At 45.9% G+C, this 18,424-nt stretch overlaps 1 protein-coding gene across 5 annotated transcripts in view; it reads left to right on the forward strand.

Annotated features, from left to right (window-relative positions):
- adarb1b (adenosine deaminase RNA specific B1b) overlaps positions 1–18,424 on the forward strand; it is a 177,822-nt gene that overhangs the window by 113,132 nt on the left and 46,266 nt on the right. For 3 of the 5 annotated variants that reach the window (XM_036958943.1, XM_036958944.1, XM_036958945.1), the window contains one exon: positions 7,963–8,025. Coding sequence is in view for 2 of the 5 variants with exons in the window: in XM_021579245.2 (XP_021434920.2) it covers positions 11,314–11,413 (100 nt within the window). In the remaining 3 variants the exon portion in view is untranslated. Of the gene's footprint in view, positions 1–7,962; positions 8,026–8,706; positions 11,414–18,424 lie in introns of those variants that run through there. The other 2 variants (XM_021579245.2, XM_021579246.2) reach the window with 1 other exon arrangement.

Below are 18,424 nucleotides of genomic sequence, written 5' to 3' on the forward strand. Positions count from 1 at the left end.
TCAATTTGTTTTGCAGGCCCTCGTGCCAAATTGTATTAAAGGATTTTTTAAAATCAACAAAGCATGAGAAGACTTTGCCTTTGTTTTGGTTTGTTTGTTTGTCAATTAGGGTGGGCAGGGTGAATACGTGGTCTGTTGTACGATAATTTGGTAAAAAAGCCAATTTGACATTTGCTCAGTACATTGTTTTCACTGAGGAAATGTACAAGTCTGCTTGTACATGATAATGTAGAGGATTTTCCCAAGGTTGCTGTTGATGCATTTCCCACGGTAGTTATTGGGGTCAAATTTGTCTTTGTCTCCACTTTTGTGGATTGGGGTGATCAGTCCTTGGTTCCAAATATTGGAGAAGATGCCAGAGCTAAGGATGAGATGGCCGCCTCGCTTCGCGTTCCTAGGAAACTATGCAGTTTTTTGTTTTTTGACATGTTATTTCTTACATTAGTACCCCAGGTCATCTTAGGTTTCATTACATACAGTCGAGAAGAACTACTGAATATAAGATCAGCGTCAACTCACCATCAGTACGACCAAGAATATGTTTTTCGCGACGCGGATCCTGTGTTCTGCCTTACAAACAGGACAACGGAGCGGATCCCATGCAGCGACCCAAAAAAAACGACTCCGAAAAAGAGGGAAACGAGGCGGTCTTCTGGTCAGACTCCGGAGACGGGCACACCGTCCACCACTCCCTAGCATTCTTCTTGCCAATGTCCAGTCTCTTGACAACAAGGTTGATGAAATCCGAGCAAGGGTAGCATTCCAGAGGGACATCAGAGACTGTAACGTTCTTTGCTTCACGGAAACGTGGCTCACTGGAGAGACGCTATCCGAGGCGGTGCAGCCAACGGGTTTCTCCACGCATCGCGCAGACAGAAACAAACATCTTTCTGGTAAGAAGAGGGGCGGGGGCGTATGCCTTATGGCTAACGTGACATGGTGTGATGAAAGAAACATACAGGAACTCAAATCCTTCTGTTAACCTGATTTAGAATTCCTCACAATCAAATGTAGACCGCATTATCTACCAAGAGAATTCTCTTTGATTATAATCACAGCCGTATATATCCCCCCCCAAGCAGACACATCGATGGCTCTGAATGAACTTTATTTGACTCTTTGCAAACTGGAAACCATTTATCCGGAGGCTGCATTCATTGTAGCTGGGGATTTTAACAAGGCTAATCTGAAAACAAGACTCCCTAAATTTTATCAGCATATCGATTGCGCAACCAGGGGTGGAAAGACCTTGGATCATTGTTACTCTAACTTCCGCGACGCATATAAGGCCCTGCCCCGCCCCCCTTTCGGAAAAGCTGACCACGACTCCATTTTGTTGATCCCTGCCTACAGACAGAAACTAAAACAAGAGGCTCCCACGCTGAGGTTTGTCCAACGCTGGTCCGACCAAGCTGACTCCACACTCCAAGACTGCTTCCATCACGTGGACTGGGACATGTTTCGTATTGCGTCAGACAACAACATTGACGAATACGCTGATTCGGTGTGCGAGTTCATTAGAACTTGCGTTGAAGATGTCGTTCCCATAGCAACGATTAAAACATTCCCTAACCAGAAACCGTGGATTGATGGCAGCATTCGCGTGAAACTGAAAGCGCGAACCACTGCTTTTAATCAGGGCAAGGTGTCTGGTAACATGACCGAATACAAACAGTGCAGCTATTCCCTCCGCAAGGCTATCAAACAAGCTAAGCGTCAGTACAGAGACAAAGTAGAATCTCAATTCAACGGCTCAGACACAAGAGGCATGTGGCAGGGTCTACAGTCAATCACGGACTACAGGAAGAAATCCAGCCCAGTCACGGACCAGGATGTCCTGCTCCCAGGCAGACTAAATAACTTTTTTGCCCGCTTTGAGGACAATACAGTGCCACTGACACGGCCTGCAACGAAAACATGCGGTCTCTCCTTCACTGCAGCCGAGGTGAGTAAGACATTTAAACGTGTTAACCCTCGCAAGGCTGCAGGCCCAGACGGCATCCCCAGCCGCGCCCTCAGAGCATGCGCAGACCAGCTGGCCGGTGTGTTTACGGACATATTCAATCAATCCCTATACCAGTCTGCTGTTCCCACATGCTTCAAGAGGGCCACCATTGTTCCTATTCCCAAGAAAGCTAAGGTAACTGAGCTAAACGACTACCGCCCCGTAGCACTCACTTCCGTCATCATGAAGTGCTTTGAGAGACTAGTCAAGGACCATATCACCTCCACCCTACCTGACACCCTAGACCCACTCCAATTTGCTTAACGCCCAAATAGGTCCACAGACGATGCAATCTCAACCACACTGCACACTGCCCTAACCCATCTGGACAAGAGGAATACCTATGTGAGAATGCTGTTCATCGACTACAGCTCGGCATTCAACACCATAGTACCCTCCAAGCTCGTCATCAAGCTCGAGACCCTGGGTCTCGACCCTGCCCTGTGCAACTGGGTACTAGACTTCCTGACGGGCCGCCCCCAGGTGGTGAGGGTAGGCAACAACATCTCCTCCCCGCTGATCCTCAACACTGGGGCCCCACAAGGGTGCGTTCTGAGCCCTCTCCTGTACTCCCTGTTCACCCACGACTGCGTGGCCACGCACGCCTCCAACTCAATCATCAAGTTTGCGGACGACACAACAGTGGTAGGCTTGATTACCAACAACGACGAGACGGCCTACAGGGAGGAGGTGAGGGCCCTCGGAGTGTGGTATCAGGAAAATAACCTCACACTCAACGTCAACAAAACTAAGGAGATGATTGTGGACTTCAGGAAACAGCAGAGGGAACACCCCCCTATCCACATCGATGGAACAGTAGTGGAGAGGGTAGCAAGTTTTAAGTTCCTCGGCATACACAGACAAACTGAATTGGTCCACTCACACAGACAGCATTGTGAAGAAGGCGCAGCAGCGCCTCTTCAACCTCAGGAGGCTGAAGAAATTTGGCTTGTCACCAAAAGCACTCACAAACTTCTACAGATGCACAATCGAGAGCATCCTGGCGGGCTGTATCACCGCCTGGTACGGCAACTGCTCCGCCCTCAACCGTAAGGCTCTCCAGAGGGTAGTGAGGTCTGCACAACGCATCACCGGGGGCAAACTACCTGCCCTCCAGGACACCTATACCACCCGATGTCACAGGAAGGCCATAAAGATCATCAAGGACATCAACCACCCGAGCCACTGCCTGTTCACCCCGCTATCATCCAGAAGGCGAGGTCAGTACAGGTGCATCAAAGCTGGGACCGAGAGACTGAAAAACAGCTTCTATCTCAAGGCCATCAGACTGTTAAACAGCCACCACTAACATTGAGTGGCTGCTGCCAACACACTGACACTGACTCAACTCCAGCCACTTTAATAATGGGAAAGGATGTGAAATGATGTAAATATATCACTAGCCACTTTAAACAATGCTACCTTATATAATGTTACTTACCCTACATTATTCATCTCATATGCATACGTATATACTGTACTCTATATCATCGACTGTATCCTTATGTAATACATGTATCACTAGCCACTTTAACTATGCCACTTTGTTTACATGCTCATCTCATATGTATATACTGTACTCGATACCATCTACTGTATCTTGCCTATGCTGCTCTGTACCATCACTCATTCATATATCCTTATGTACATATTCTTTATCCCCTTAAACTGTGTACAAGACAGTAGTTTTGGAATTGTTAGTTAGATTACTTGTTATTACTGCATTGTCGGAACTAGAAGCACAAGCATTTCGCTACACTCGCATTAACATCTGCTAACCATGTGTATGTGACAAATAAAATTTGATTTGATTTTGATTTGATTTGATTTATAGTCAATTCGATTTTGTTGTCTGTATATTTGATCATTTCATTGAGGATACCATCAACACCACAGGCCTTTTTGGGTTGGAGGGTTTTTATTTTATCCTGTAGTTCATTCAAGGTAATTGGAGAATCCAGTGTGTTCTGGTAGTCTTTAATAGTTGATTTTAAGATTTGTATTTGATCATGTATATGTTTTTTGCTGTCTCTCTCTCTCATATTATTTCTCTCTCTCATATTCTTTCTCTCTCATCTTCTTTCTCTCTCTCATATTCCTTCCTTCTCTCTCTTTCATATTCCTTCCTTCTATCTCTCTCATCTTCCTTCTCTTTCTCATCTTCTTTCTCTCATCTTATTTCTCTCTCTCATTTTCTTTCTCTGTCTCTTTTTCAAACACACATTTGCATGTACTAACTCTAAAACAATAGCATTTTCAAAGTTTGGTCTCTAGCCTCCCCCTCTCGTCTCTCCCCCTCTCCCTGTCACTCGTCCTGTGCGGGGGTGGCAGTATGTTTTTTGCATGGCTTATTTGGGTCTTGCCCAATTATAATGTACCCGCCACCACCACATCTCTTCTTCCCCTTCCACCCTCAGCAGGTGAGTGCCCTGACCCGAGCCCTGTGGCACGGTGGTGGTGCCTCCCCATTCCCTGGCCTCAGTGGCCTGTCCTAAATGATGATGCTAACGATGGTGAACCAGACTCACACACCTCTCTCACTCTTCCTACCTCTCTCTATGTAGCCCTCTCTCTCTCTGTAAAGTATCCCCCCCCACCCCTCTCTGACCACTCTGACCCTGCTGGAAGCGGCATTGCTGGATGACTGGTCACTAAGTAGGCCAGGCTACTCATGACACATGACACAGTCTTCCTGCGCTCTATTCGCGCTCTATTCGCGCTCTATTCGCGCTCTATTCGGATTCAACTGGAGACACATTTTTTTTTTTCACACCAGTTTAGATTCAACCATAACGGGGGAAACAATACTGTATTTACAGTACAGTGAAATATCCATCACTCATGATGAATTAAACTTGACCTTAGTTGTTGGGTAATGAAGACCAATGCTGCCCCCTACTGGTGTATTAGACTATGGGTTCGTTGACTAATTATTCTCAGCTCTTACTGCTGATCCTTACCGTGGACTTCCTTGATATTGGCCAGCCTTTTCATAGCCCATATATTGAAGATGAAGCTATTCTTTCACTTTTCAGTTCATGCATCATTTAGACCAAGTTATTTTGAAGGCCAACTCAATATCGCTCCCTTTGGCTGGAGCGCACACAATTGGTCCAACTGGGAAAAGTGCCCCATAGCATGGCTAATAGCTCTAAAAGTTTAACGTGAGTTTTGCCCTCCTAACACTGGCAGTTGTAAACAGGGCCATGCGACTACATACACAAAGTTTGTACTATAACGCCTGGGAACTCCCGCTTAGACCACAGTCCTGTTTGTAGCCTATTTGTGGCCTTTAATTTGGTCCAAACACATGTTCAAAGGTTTTGGGGAAATGACTCTGACTTTAGGAATTGGTACCACTACCACAATGGCCATTTTTATTTCAACCACGTTTATTCAGTTAACTGTCTGTAAACAGATGCCGTATGAGTTTAAGAAATATAAATTGTGACAACAGTTGTTTGGCCTTTGACTAGTGTTAGCCTGTAAAAAGAGGCTGTATTTTTCTATAAATAATTCTTATGCAACCACAGGGAGAGCCATCTGAAGGTCATGCTTCATTCAGAGTCTGAGACGCCTTACCGTTTCTCAACCAAGACCACTTCCTTCTCCTCTTGGCTCTCAAGACCGTTCGCGGTCAGACTTGGCCAGCTGTGGTTGTGCTTGGCCTATATACTGTCAGTAGTGTGATGGAAAGGCTGTCTCTATTTCTCTCTCTCTCGCTCTCTCTCTCTCTCTCTCTCTCTCTCTCTCTCTCTCTCTCTCTCTCTCTCTCTCTCGCTCTCTCTCTCTCTCTCTTGCTCTCTCGCCAACTGGCACATGCTTGTCTTATAGAAGAGCTATCTAAACGCATGCCTGTTGGTCTGAGCCAGAGTACCACAGACAGCCATGGGAATTTGAAGTGGGCAGTGATGGCGACGGCTGTGGTGTCCTCAAAGGACCCCTCAGGTCAAAGAGATGGACTTGCTCATCCCTACTCACTGCTCATTTCTCTATCAATCTCTCTTTTTCTCTCTTCTACCTCAATCTCCCTCTCTCCATTTCCCCTCCTCTCTTTCTTCTCTTCCTCTCCTCCCTCTGATACTCTTATCTTTTCCCCTCCTCTCTTTCTCCTCTTCCTCTCCTCCCTCTGATACTCTTATCTTTTCCCCTCTCTTTCTTCTCTTCCTCTCCTCCCTCTGATACTCTTATATTTTCCCCTCCTCTCTTTCTCCTCTTCCTCTCCTCCCTCTGATACTCTTATCTTTCCCCTCCTCTCTTTCTTCTCTTCCTCTCCTCCCTCTGATACTCTTATCTTTTCCCCTCTCTTTCTTCTCTTCCTCTCCTCCCTCTGATACTCTTATATTTTCCCCTCCTCTCTTTCTCCTCTTCCTCTCCTCCCTCTGATACTCTTATCTTTCCCCTCCTCTCTTTCTCCTCTTCCTCTCCTCCCTCTGATACTCTTATCTTTTCCCCTCCTCTCTTTCTTCTCTTCCTCTCCTCCCTCTGATACTCTTATCTTTTCCCCTCCTCTCTTTCTTCTCTTCCTCTCCTCCCTCTGATACTCTTATCTTTCTTATCACTCTCGTAATCAGAGAGTTTAAAGCGTTATGGCTTTGGCTGGTCCAAGCTGTTTTTCTGCACATATTGTCAACTTATTTTATCCACTCCAGTGGACTTTTATTACAGATTTTAACTGTTGTTATCTTCAGCCTGCTTCTCTCAAGCTGTCGGCTCTACGTGACGAGGTGTGTTGTGTGTCTTCTCTCAAGCTGTTGGCTCTACGTGACGAGGTGTGTTGTGTGTCTTCTCTCAAGCTGTCGGCTCTACGTGACGAGGTGTGTTGTGTGTCTTCTCTCAAGCTGTCGGCTCTACGTGACGAGGTGTGTTGTGTGTCTTCTCTCAAGCTGTTGGCTCTACGTGACGAGGTGTGTTGTGTGTCTTCTCTCAAGCTGTCGGCTCTACGTGACGAGGTGTGTTGTGTGTCTTCTCTCAAGCTGTCGGCTCTACGTGACGAGGTGTGTTGTGTGTCTTCTCTCAAGCTGTCGGCTCTACGTGACGAGGTGTGTTGTGTGTCTTCTCTCAAGCTGTCATCTCTATGTGACGAGGTGTGTTGTGTGTCTTCTCTCAAGCTGTCAGCTCTACATGACGAGGTGTGTTGTGTGTCTTCTCTCAAGCTGTCAGCTCTATGTGACGAGGTGTGTTGTGTGTCTTCTCTCAAGCTGTCAGCACTATGTGACGAGGTGTGTTGTGTTTCTTCTCTCAAGCTGTCAGCACTATGTGACGAAGTGTGTTGTGTGTCTTCTCTCAAGCTGTCAGCACTATGTGACGAAGTGTGTTGTGTGTCTTCTCTCAAGCTGTCATCTCTATGTGACGAGGTGTGTTTTTGTGTCTTCTCTCAAGCTGTCAGCTCTATGTGACGAGGTGTGTTGTGTGTCTTCCTCAACCTGCCGGCTGTCAAATACTGTCTGGCCTATAACATCTGGAGCACAAGGAAGAAAGGGAGGGAGGGAGGGAGGGAGGAAAGGTGGATGGATGGATGGATGGATGGAAGAAGTGATGATGTGGTGATTGATGACTGGGACAGAAACTTATGGGCTCTGTGTCCTGGGATGAATTTATCTGTTTTGTGAGATGTCCACAAGTGTGTGTGTGTGTGTGTGTGTGTGTGTGTGTGTGTGTGTGTGTGTGTGTGTGTGTGTGTGTGTGTGTGTGCGAGCCTACAAGGGTGTGTGTTGTCGACAACAAAAACACAAAAGACCAAGGCACTCTTCATGTTGTGAAAAATATATAAAAAGACTGACCAATAACCCCTTTACCAAAGGACCTCTTCATTCTACAAAATGCTGCCATTGTAGTCTACTAGTGCTTCACATCCTTCTTGTTTTCCTGTGAGGGTTTTGCCTGTCAGCAGGTACCAGTGTGTGATGACGTGTACTGTAGCTGTACGTTGACCTGTGCTCTCCTTTCTCTCCCAGGCCACTGAAGAAGAACCACAGAGAGCGCCCAGCACTACACAACGGACAACAAAGGGAAAACAGGTGTCTTAACTAATTACTCTCTCGCCCCTCCCTCCCTCCCTCCATCCCTCCCTCCCTCCCTCCCTCCCTCTCTCCATACCCTCCCCCCCTCTCTCCATACCCTCCCTCCCTCTCTCCATACCCTCCCTCCATACCCTCCCTCCATACCCTCCCTCCCTCCATACCCTCTCTCCATACCCTCCCTCCCTCCCTCCATACCCTCTCTCCATACCCTCCCTCCCTCTCTCCATACCCTCCCTCCCTCCATACCCTCACTCACTCACTCACTCACTCACTCACTCACTCACTCACTCACTCACTCACTCTCTCTCTCACACACACTCTCTTCCACTTTGTCAGCCTCCCTCACTGACAGTGTTTCCGTCATATTTAGGGCCCACTGTTTTTACTAGTCAGGTCATATGGTCATTGGTCTGAGCCCTACTCATACGGCACCATAAAGCCTCTGGTGTCCCGTGAGGGCGGGCATGCAATACCAATGTCATCCACTGGGGGGCATTGTACACCAAGATAAAGGCCCATGTCATCTTGTAGTTTCCTTTGTTGACTCTGGTTAGTGTGGTTTAGACCACGTGTGTCAAACTCATTCCACGGAGGCCCGAGTATCTGCAGGATTTCTCTCCTCCCTTCATTCTTGATTGATGAGTTAAGGTCACTGATTAGTAAGGAACTCCCCTCGCCTGGTGGTCTAGGTCTTGGTTGAAAGGAAAAAGCAAAAACCAGCAGACACGAGGCCCTCCGTGGATCGAGTTTGACGCCACCACCTAGACAGAAGGGTAATAGTAAGGCTTTAGACAGAAGGGTAATAGTAAGGCTTCAGACAAGGGTAATAGTAAGGCTTTAGATAGAAGGGTAATAGTAAGGCTTTAGACAGAAGGGTAATAGTAAGGCTTCAGACAGAAGGGTAATAGTAAGGCTTTAGATAGAAGGGTAATAGTAAGGCTTTAGACAGAAGGGTAAAAGTAAGGCTTTAGACAGAAGGGTAATAGTAAGGCTTTAGACAGAAGGGTAATAGTAAGGCTTTAGACAGAAGGGTAATAGTAAGGCTTTAGACAGAAGGGTAATAGTAAGGCTTTAGACAGAAGGGTAATAGTAAGGCTTTAGATAGAAGGGTAAAAGTAAGGCTTTAGACAGAAGGGTAATAGTAAGGCTTTAGACAGAAGGGTAATAGTAAGGCTTTAGACAGAAGGGTAATAGTAAGGCTTTAGACAGAAGGGTAAAAGTAAGGCTTTAGACAGAAGGGTAATAGTAAGGCTTTAGACAGAAGGGTAATAGTAAGGCTTTAGACAGAAGGGTAATAGTAAGGCTTCAGACAGAAGGGTAATAGTAAGGCTTTAGACAGAAGGGTAATAGTAAGGCTTTAGACAGAAGGGTAATAGTAAGGCTTTAGACAGAAGGGTAATAGTAAGGCTTTAGACAGAAGGGTAATAGTAAGGCTTCAGACAGAAGGGTAATAGTAAGGCTTTAGACAGAAGGGTAATAGTAAGGCTTTAGACAGAAGGGTAATAGTAAGGCTTCAGACAGAAGGGTAATAGTAAGGCTTTAGACAGAAGGGTAATAGTAAGGCTTTAGAGAGAAGGGCAATAGTAAGGCTTTAGACAGAAGGGTAATAGTAAGGCTTTAGACAGAAGGGTAATAGTAAGGCTTTAGACAGAAGGGCAATAGTAAGGCTTTAGACAGAAGGGTAATAGTAAGGCTTCAGACAGAAGGGTAATAGTAAGGCTTTATACAGAAGGGTAATAGTAAGGCTTTAGACAGAAGGGTAATAGTAAGGCTTTAGACAGAAGGGTAATAGTAAGGCTTTAGACAGAAGGGTAAAAGTAAGGCTTTAGACAGAAGGGTAATAGTAAGGCTTTAGACAGAAGGGTAATAGTAAGGCTTTAGACAGAAGGGTAATAGTAAGGCTTCAGACAGAAGGGTAATAGTAAGGCTTTAGACAGAAGGGTAATAGTAAGGCTTTAGACAGAAGGGTAATAGTAAGGCTTTAGACAGAAGGGTAATAGTAAGGCTTTAGACAGAAGGGTAATAGTAAGGCTTTAGACAGAAGGGTAATAGTAAGGCTTTAGACAGAAGGGTAATAGTAAGGCTTTAGACAGAAGGGTAATAGTAAGGCTTTAGACAGAAGGGTAATAGTAAGGCTTTAGACAGAAGGGTAATAGTAAGGCTTTAGACAGAAGGGTAATAGTAAGGCTTTAGACAGAAGGGTAATAGTAAGGCTTTAGACAGAAGGGTAATAGTAAGGCTTTAGACAGAAGGGTAAAATCGTATTCATGTACAACCATATTAAAGGACAGTGTCGTACATGGTCTTTATAGTAAGTCCTCCTGTATTCTAACTCGGAATGTGCCGTTTGTGCGGCTGTTATACGCTGCTAATATTTCGCGTCGTTGAGATGGCCTTTAGTGACGTAATAGCAGAGTAGTGACAGCGTATGCCCACTAGAGGGAGGTAGAGCCCTGTGCTGCAGTATTGTGACTTGTCTTATTTAGTTACGCCTGTATAAACCTGTTAAGAGTTTATACACTCATCACGTGACGTGTGAGATATTTCACCTCAAAGGTGTGTTATTATTGCAGGACAAGTACCTTGGGCTCAGCTGTTTTACTGCATGAGTGTGTGTTTTGAGAAATGAGATCACTTGTAGTTAGTCGTTTATGAGTGTGTTTACAGTAGTGTGACTGTGTTTGAGTGTGTGATAGTGTGTGTGTGTAGCCTACATTTTAAGCATGCATGTTTGTCCGTGTGTGTGCATGCTAGTGCGCACGCAAGTCTGTCCGGATTTGTGTGCGTGTGTGTGCGTGTGCACATACAGTACATGTGTTAGTGCGCATGTGTTTTGTCCAATGTGTGTGTGAACAGGTAGAGGCCAGGCAACGAGCCAGAGGCAGCCTGTGATAGGTTGAGGGACAGTGTGACGTGTCAGTGAGATGCTATAGAAGCACCGAGCTGGCGGGAGCTAGCTGCCTCTTCTGCCTGGAGAGAAGGAGTGGAAAAGAAAGAGCGAGAGAGAGAAATATAGGACCAACTCCTTGTGACGTTCTACAACTCTCTGAGGAACCGCACCAGTCCTCTCCTTTGAGTACATCCACTTCCCTCCCACACACTCTCTATCTGCTTCCCTCCAACTAGGTGGAGGGCGACAGAAACCAAGAAAGAAAAAAAAGAGAGACTGAGAGAGGGAGGTTGAGGGTAGTAAGCGTTCCACCACATGGCTAGAATCTAGAGGGCCAGTAGGGAGCGTTTCCAGGGCAGGAGAGCAGTGTGGTAGCCGGTGAAGGACAGAACAGCATGGCCCTGTTCAGCACTGGCCCTCAGAGCCTGGGCTCCTACTACTGCCTCATCCGCAGGAGGTTCAAGAGGAGGCGCAAGAAACGCAGCGAGCGCCAAGGTATCCACCTTTTCTTTGTAGTTTGTGTGAGATGTGCATTTGGGAGTGTGTGTGTGTGTGTGTATTGCACAATTACCTTTGTTTTTATTACGTACTTTGAATCATCCTGTAGTAGTGTCTCTTGGTCTAGCAGTGGTTCCACTACAATTTTGTAATTTTTATTTATCTATTTCACCTTTATTTAACCAGGTAGGCCAGTTGAGAACAAGTTCTCATTTACAACTGCGACATGGCCAAGATAAAGCATAGCAGTGCGACAAAAACAACACAGAGTTACACATAAACAAATGTACAGTCAATAACTGTAACAAATAAAACAATGTAAAAAAAAAAGATTTATGTACAGTGTGTGCAAATGTAGAAGAGAGGGAGGTAGGCAATAAATAGGCCATAGAGATGAGATGAAAATAATTATAATTTAGCATTAATACTGGAGTGATATATGTGTAGATGATGATGTGCATGTAGAAATACTGGGGTGCAAAAGAGAAAGAAGGTAAGTAATAATATGGGGATGAGGTAGTTGGGTGTGCTATTTACAGATTGGCTGTGTGCAGGTACAGTGATCGGTAAGCTGATCTGTCAGCTGATGCTTAAAGTTAGAGAGGGAGATGTAAGACTATACCTGCTGGAGCACGTGCTACGAGTGGGTGTTGCTATGGTGACCGGTGAGCTGATATAAGGCTGGGCTTTACCTAGCCAAGGCTTATAGATGTCCTGGAGCCAGTGGGTTTTGCGACTAATATATATGGGGCTTTGGTGATAAAACGGATGGCACTGTGATAGACTACATCCAGTTTGCTGAGTAGAGTGTTGGGGGCTATTTTGTAAATGACATCGTCCAAGTCAAGGATTGGTAGGATAGTCAGTTTTACGAGGGTATGTTTGGCGGCATGAGTGAAGCAGGCTTTGTTGCGAAATAGGAAGCCGATTCTAGATTCAATTTTGGATTGGAGATGCTTAACGTGTTTCTGGAGAGTTTACAGTCTAACCAGACACCTACGTATTTGTAGTTATCCACATATTCTAGGTCAGAACCGTCCAGAGTAGTGATGCTCGTCGGGTGGAAGGGTGCGGGCAGCAATCGGTTGAAGAGCATACACTTAGTTTTACTAGCATTTAAGAGCAGTTGGAGGCTACGGAAGCAGTGTTGTATGTCGTTGAAGCTCGTTTGGAGGTTTGTTAGCACAGTGTCCAAAGAAGGGCCAGATGTATACAGAATGGTGTCGTCTGCGTAGAGGTGGATCAGAGAATCACCTGCAGCAAGAGCGACATCATTGATATATACAGAGAAAAGAGTCGGCCCGAGAATTGAACCCTGTGGCACCCCATAGAGACTGCCAGATGTCCAGACAACAGGCTCTCCGATTTGACACACTGAACTCTATCTGAGAAGTAGTTAGTAAACCAGGCGAGGCAGTCATTTGAGAAGCCAATGCTATTGAGTCTGCCAATAAGAATGCTTTCGACAGAGTCGATGAAGACGGCTGCACAGTACTGTCTTTTATGGATGGCGGTTATGGTATCGTTTAGGACCTTGAGCGTGGCTGAGGTGCACCCATGACCAGCTCCGAAACCAGATTGCATAGTGGAGAAGGTGCAGTGGGATTCGAAATGATCGGTGATCTGTTCATTAACTTGGCTTTCGAAGATTTTAGAAAGCCAGGGCAGTATGGATATAGGTCTATAACAATTTGGGTCTAAGATGTCTCCCACTTTGAAGAGAGGGATGACTGCGGCAGCTTGTCAATCTTTGGGGATCTCAGATAATACGAAAGAGAGGTTGAATAGGCTGGTAATAGGGGTTGCAACAATTTCGGCATAGAGGGTCCAGATTGTCTAGCCCAGCTGATTTGCAGGGATCCAGATTTTGCAGCTCTTTCGGAACATCAGCTGTTTGGATTTCACTGTAGGAGAAGCGGGGGGGGGGGGGGGGGTGGGGGGGTTTGGAAAGTTGCTGCAGGGGGTGCTGAGGTGTTGGCCGGGGTAGGGGTAGCCAGGTGGAAAGCATGGCCAGGCGTGGAAAAATGCTTATTGAAATTCTCGATTATCGTAGATTTATCAGTGGTGACAGTGTTTCCTATCCTCAGTGCAGTGGGCAGCTGGGAGGAGGTGCTCTTATTCTCCATGGACTTTACAGTGTCCCAAAACATTTTGGAATTAGTGCCACAGGAAGCAAATTTCTGTTTGAAAAAGCTAGCCTTAGCTTTCCTAAGTATATTAGTTCGATGCTGATGCAGAACGCCACAGGATGTTTTTGTGCTGGTCAAGGGCAGTCAAGTCTGGGGGCTATATCTGTTCTTAGTTCAACATTTGAATTGGGCATACTTATTTAAGATGGAGAGGAAAGCACTTTTGAAGAGCAACCAGGCATCCTCTACTGATGGGATGAGGTCAATATCCTTCCAGGATACCCAGGCCAGGTCAATTAGAAAGGCCTGCTCGCAGAAGTGTTTTAGGAAGCGTTTGACAGTGATGAGGGGTGGTCGTTTGACTGCGGACCCATTACACACGCAGGCAATGAGGCAGTGATCACTGAGATCCTGGATGAAGACAGCAGAGGTGTATTTAGAGGGCAAGTTGGTCTGGATGAGGGTGCCCATGGTTACGGATGTTGGGTTGTACCTGGTAGGTTCCTTGATAATTTGTGTGAGATTGAGGGAATCTAGCTTAGATTTTAGGACGGCCGGGGTGTTAAGCAAGTCCCAGTTTAGGTCACCTAACAGTTCGAACTCTGAAGATAGATGGGGTGGCAATCAATTCACATATGGTGTCCAGGGCACAGCTGGGGCTGAACGGGGTCTATAACAAGCGGCAACAGTGAGAGACTTGTTTCTGGAAAGGTGGATTTTTAAAAGAAGAAGCTCGGATTGCTTGGGCACAGACAGGACAGAACTCTGCAGGCTATCTCTGCAATAGATTGCAACTCCACCCCCTTTGGCAGTTCTATCTTGTCAGATAATGTTATAGTTAGGGATGGAAATTTCAGGATTTTTGGTGTCCTTCCTAAGCCAGGATTCAGACACGGCTAGAACATCCGGGTTGGCTACGCAGATGCTCGTTGAAGCGTGCAAACAGTTTGGATAAAATGATTGAATAATATGTATGCGTACATTTATTTTGCAACCCTCGCGCTCACAACACGGCGGTGTGGTCAGCATATTAGCGACTTACCCAGAAATACTCACAGCTGTAATTACTGCCAAAGACGCTTCTACAGTGAATACTTATGTAAATGAGATATTTCTGTATTTAATTTTCAATACATTTGTTAAAATTCATAAAAACATGTTACCACTTTGCCATTATGGGGTATTGTGTGTAGATGGGTGAGAAATAAATCTATCTAATCCGTTTTGAATTCAGGCTGTAAGACAATAAAATGTGGAATAAGTCAAGGGGTATGAATAATTTCAGAATCCACTGTAATATGGCTAATTAAGCAGCCCATATATAGCGCAGAACTTGTAGACTAGCACAGGAAAGCAGCGCCACAGATGGAAAGAGAAACTAGTGATCAAACCTAAGTTAGTAAGTAGCCTATCTTTGGTAGAGCGCGCGTGGCTCGCCTTGCTCCCTCAAACAGTCAAACAAACAGTGCGATTTTGAGATTTTTTTTTCTCAATTTCAAGTAACCAATCCCAACACTCTCTGTGAGTGAGACAGACTTATCGCTCTGTTACTGAGAGGCCTTTCTGTGAGAAAGACGTACCTCTCTGTAGTTAGACAGACCTATCTCTCTGTGAGTAAGAAAGACCAATCTGTGTGAATGACACCGAGCTCTCAATCTGGGAATGAGACAGACCTCTGTAAGTAAGACAGGCCTATCTCTCTGTGGGTGAGACAGGCCTATCTCTCTGTGGGTGAGACAGGCCTATCTCTCTTTGGGTGAGACAGGCCTATCTCTCTGTGAGTGAGACAGGACTATCCCTGTGAGTGATACAGAACCCTCTCTTTGTGAATAAGGCGGCCTCCTCTGTCTCGGAGAGTAAGATAGACCTCTGTGTGTGAGTGAGACTTCTCTCTCTGTAAGTGAAGTAGACTGACTTGGCTCCTCTGGGACTCTAAGCTTCTCCCCTGCTCTAGGGATTAGCCCAACAGGCCGGGGAAGTAGTAATTTTTTAGATGCTCCCTCTCAGTAGCGGTATTAGGGATGTCAGCTATTTGCTTTGATATATCCTGCCTGCCTCCCACCCACCCACCCACTCCCACTGCGAATTGTCAAACCCGAGCCTGTTCATCCGAGTAAACCCGCCACTGCTGAAGTTGCGTTTTAGCCGCGCGAGTCGCGAACAACCAAAACTTAAGACAGACTTTTTGTCTGTCAGCTTCGCTGGTGTCCGTCTCCATCTCTTCCTCGTTATCGCTCCGGAAATGACAGCGCCACTTTGCACTAACCCCAGAGAGGAGAAGGCTTAAGGGTGACATTTGGGTAATGCTATTCCGCTAACCCCATCACAGCTGGCAATAATTCCCTCAGTGAGCGGAAGCCATGATGAGTCCCCAGAGTGTGTTAGGCCATTGTGTTTGCCTCCTTGGTGATCAGCAGCTACGCTACGTTAACACTAACTGATGGCGTGGCCTGGGCTGTTCCCAGCCTTTCTGTCTGTCAGACCAGTTAACCTGTGAGTTAGTGGCTAATGCCAGCTCTGTCAGACCAGCTACCCAGCCAGTTAGCCTCGCAGAGGTTTACATTAATGGAGGAGGCAACAGTCAGGTGTTTGCACTCTTCTGTGAGCTTCATTCACATTTCCCAAAGATAAGCAATGTTGCTGAATTGAAAACATCAACAGTGCCTTTTGCTCATATTTTTGGCTGATCGGTGTGTGTCAATGACATTGACCATATACTAGACATGTGAATGGCCTCATCCATTGCAAACCACTTAGTCGCATGGCTACTTTCAATTGAGTCTAGGAACACTACACAACAGCACATTTTCCAACAGAGGAAGCGTCAATGTATCGCCCCCACAATACATTGTAGCGAGGAGGACACTCATAAGGCAATGCCTCTCCAATGGTCCGTATATGAAATATGGAAAATGGGACCCAGGGTTTTGTGCAGAGCCTGCAGAATCTTCAAAATGAGCTTTTGGAGATGGAGTGGGAGGGAGATATGCCGTGTCTCCACTCTGTGGATCCATTTCTTAGGAGAACAGGCTGTTCCATTCAGTTCTGTTAGCCAGAAACGATTCAGCCTTTTTCTGTGAAAAGTTCTTATACAACACCCCACCTACTCCAACAGCAAATTACAAAGAGGTTAGCTATCAGCGACCTCCAATGCTTTTGAAAGGATATTAAGATTGAAAAAAAGATCTGAATAGAGTCTTTGAATCGAAGTAAGCAAACGCATTATAGATTTAAAGGGCTTCCATGCTAGATTAACAGGGTTTCCGATTTCCACTGCACTCAAGGCACTACACTCAATGACAGCGAATTAACAAAGCATTCAGGAAAGTGTTTCTGTCTGGAAATCACAAATGACAGCCACTACCTCAATACAGTCACAAAGCAGCAACAAATTGGCTGCTGCAGGAAAAGTCTGCTCTAGCCTTGGCAGACACAATATCGAACAACATCAAACAGCATCCAACAACAACAGTCGGAAAAGAGACCTTATTTGACATTTATTCATTGAAAACCGAACGCCAAAGCACTTATTAAGACACTTATTAAGACACTTATTAAGACACTTATTAAGACACTTATTAAGACACCAAGTTGACGACTGCATTTTGTTAACGTAATCTCGTCGCCGGGGGCCCCACAATGCAAACACTCTGTCATGATAAGAAATTAGCTGGGTCACGCCGTCTAGGAGTGAACAGTGTGTAATTAGCCCCGATTAGCATTCGGCTAATGGTTGTCAGCCTGTGATAGAGGAGGAAGCCGTGTTGCCGGAGCAGCGCTAACGTGTGTTCAGCCAGGGAGGACGCCGTTCCTGTGACTCTGAGGAGGGTTGGTCGGCTCTTAGGTGTCAACGCCGCTACCTACAGTATGCCTCATTTCCCATGGACGTGGGCCAACATTAGTGATGGGGGGGGGGGGGGGGTTATTTTTGATGGTATATCGTATCCTTTTGACGATATTGCAATATTATTTTTGCGCTAGTTGGCTGTACCTGCACCACAACGCGGACGACGCTAGGCCAATTGTGCGTCGCCCCACGGACCAATTTGTTTTCGGCACTTTTATGTCTCTTGTCCCTCTGCAGCAGACGTATGGTGAGCAATTATGTTTGGACCGTGGAATCTCAATGAAATCACAGTGTTGAATCACTATACATATAGAATCATGAGAATTGCACTACATATACGTATCGTGAGGTCCCTGGCAATTCCCAGCCCAAGGTAGCATAATGTGTGTGGATGGTACAATAACTAATTTACAAGCATTGTATGGCTACTAGGGCTATATTGATGCTATGGCTATGTGTTGCATTCATTCGTATATGCACACTAACAGCAACTAGTGACAATTTGAGGACAAGAGCTTAAGTATAAGGGGAAGCTGAAACTCTATTCTTTACTTGTCTGGTTGTCTTCCTTTCTTCCCTCCCTCTTCCCTCCCTCTTCCCTCTCTACTTTGCTCCCATCTCTCTTCCCACCTCACTTTATCCATCTCAACTCTGTCTGTCTCTCCCTGTTCCCTCCCTACATTCATTTTTCTCCCTCTCCCTCCCTCTGTAACCCTGCGCCCATCACTCCCACACTTGTCCTTAACGTGCTGCAGACTCTCCCTCTCTCCCGTTCTCTCTCCTGTTCCCGCTCTACTGTCAAGACAAGCCTTATCTGTCTGTGACCTTTCAGAGTGAGACCCTCTCCGCTCCCAACTGTCCATCAACATTAACTCATAACCTGGTAATAACGGAGGCAGGAGGTGTGAAATTCCACTTCTCTACCCACTCTCACACACACACACTCCCCGTTCCAAACACATGTGCATCTGCACAAATAGAAAGTGCATGTTTACACACACACATGTGGGAAAAAAAACATGCACGCACCAA

This window comes from Oncorhynchus mykiss, chromosome 22 (assembly GCF_013265735.2).
Source record: "Oncorhynchus mykiss isolate Arlee chromosome 22, USDA_OmykA_1.1, whole genome shotgun sequence".
Taxonomy (NCBI): domain Eukaryota; kingdom Metazoa; phylum Chordata; class Actinopteri; order Salmoniformes; family Salmonidae; genus Oncorhynchus; species Oncorhynchus mykiss.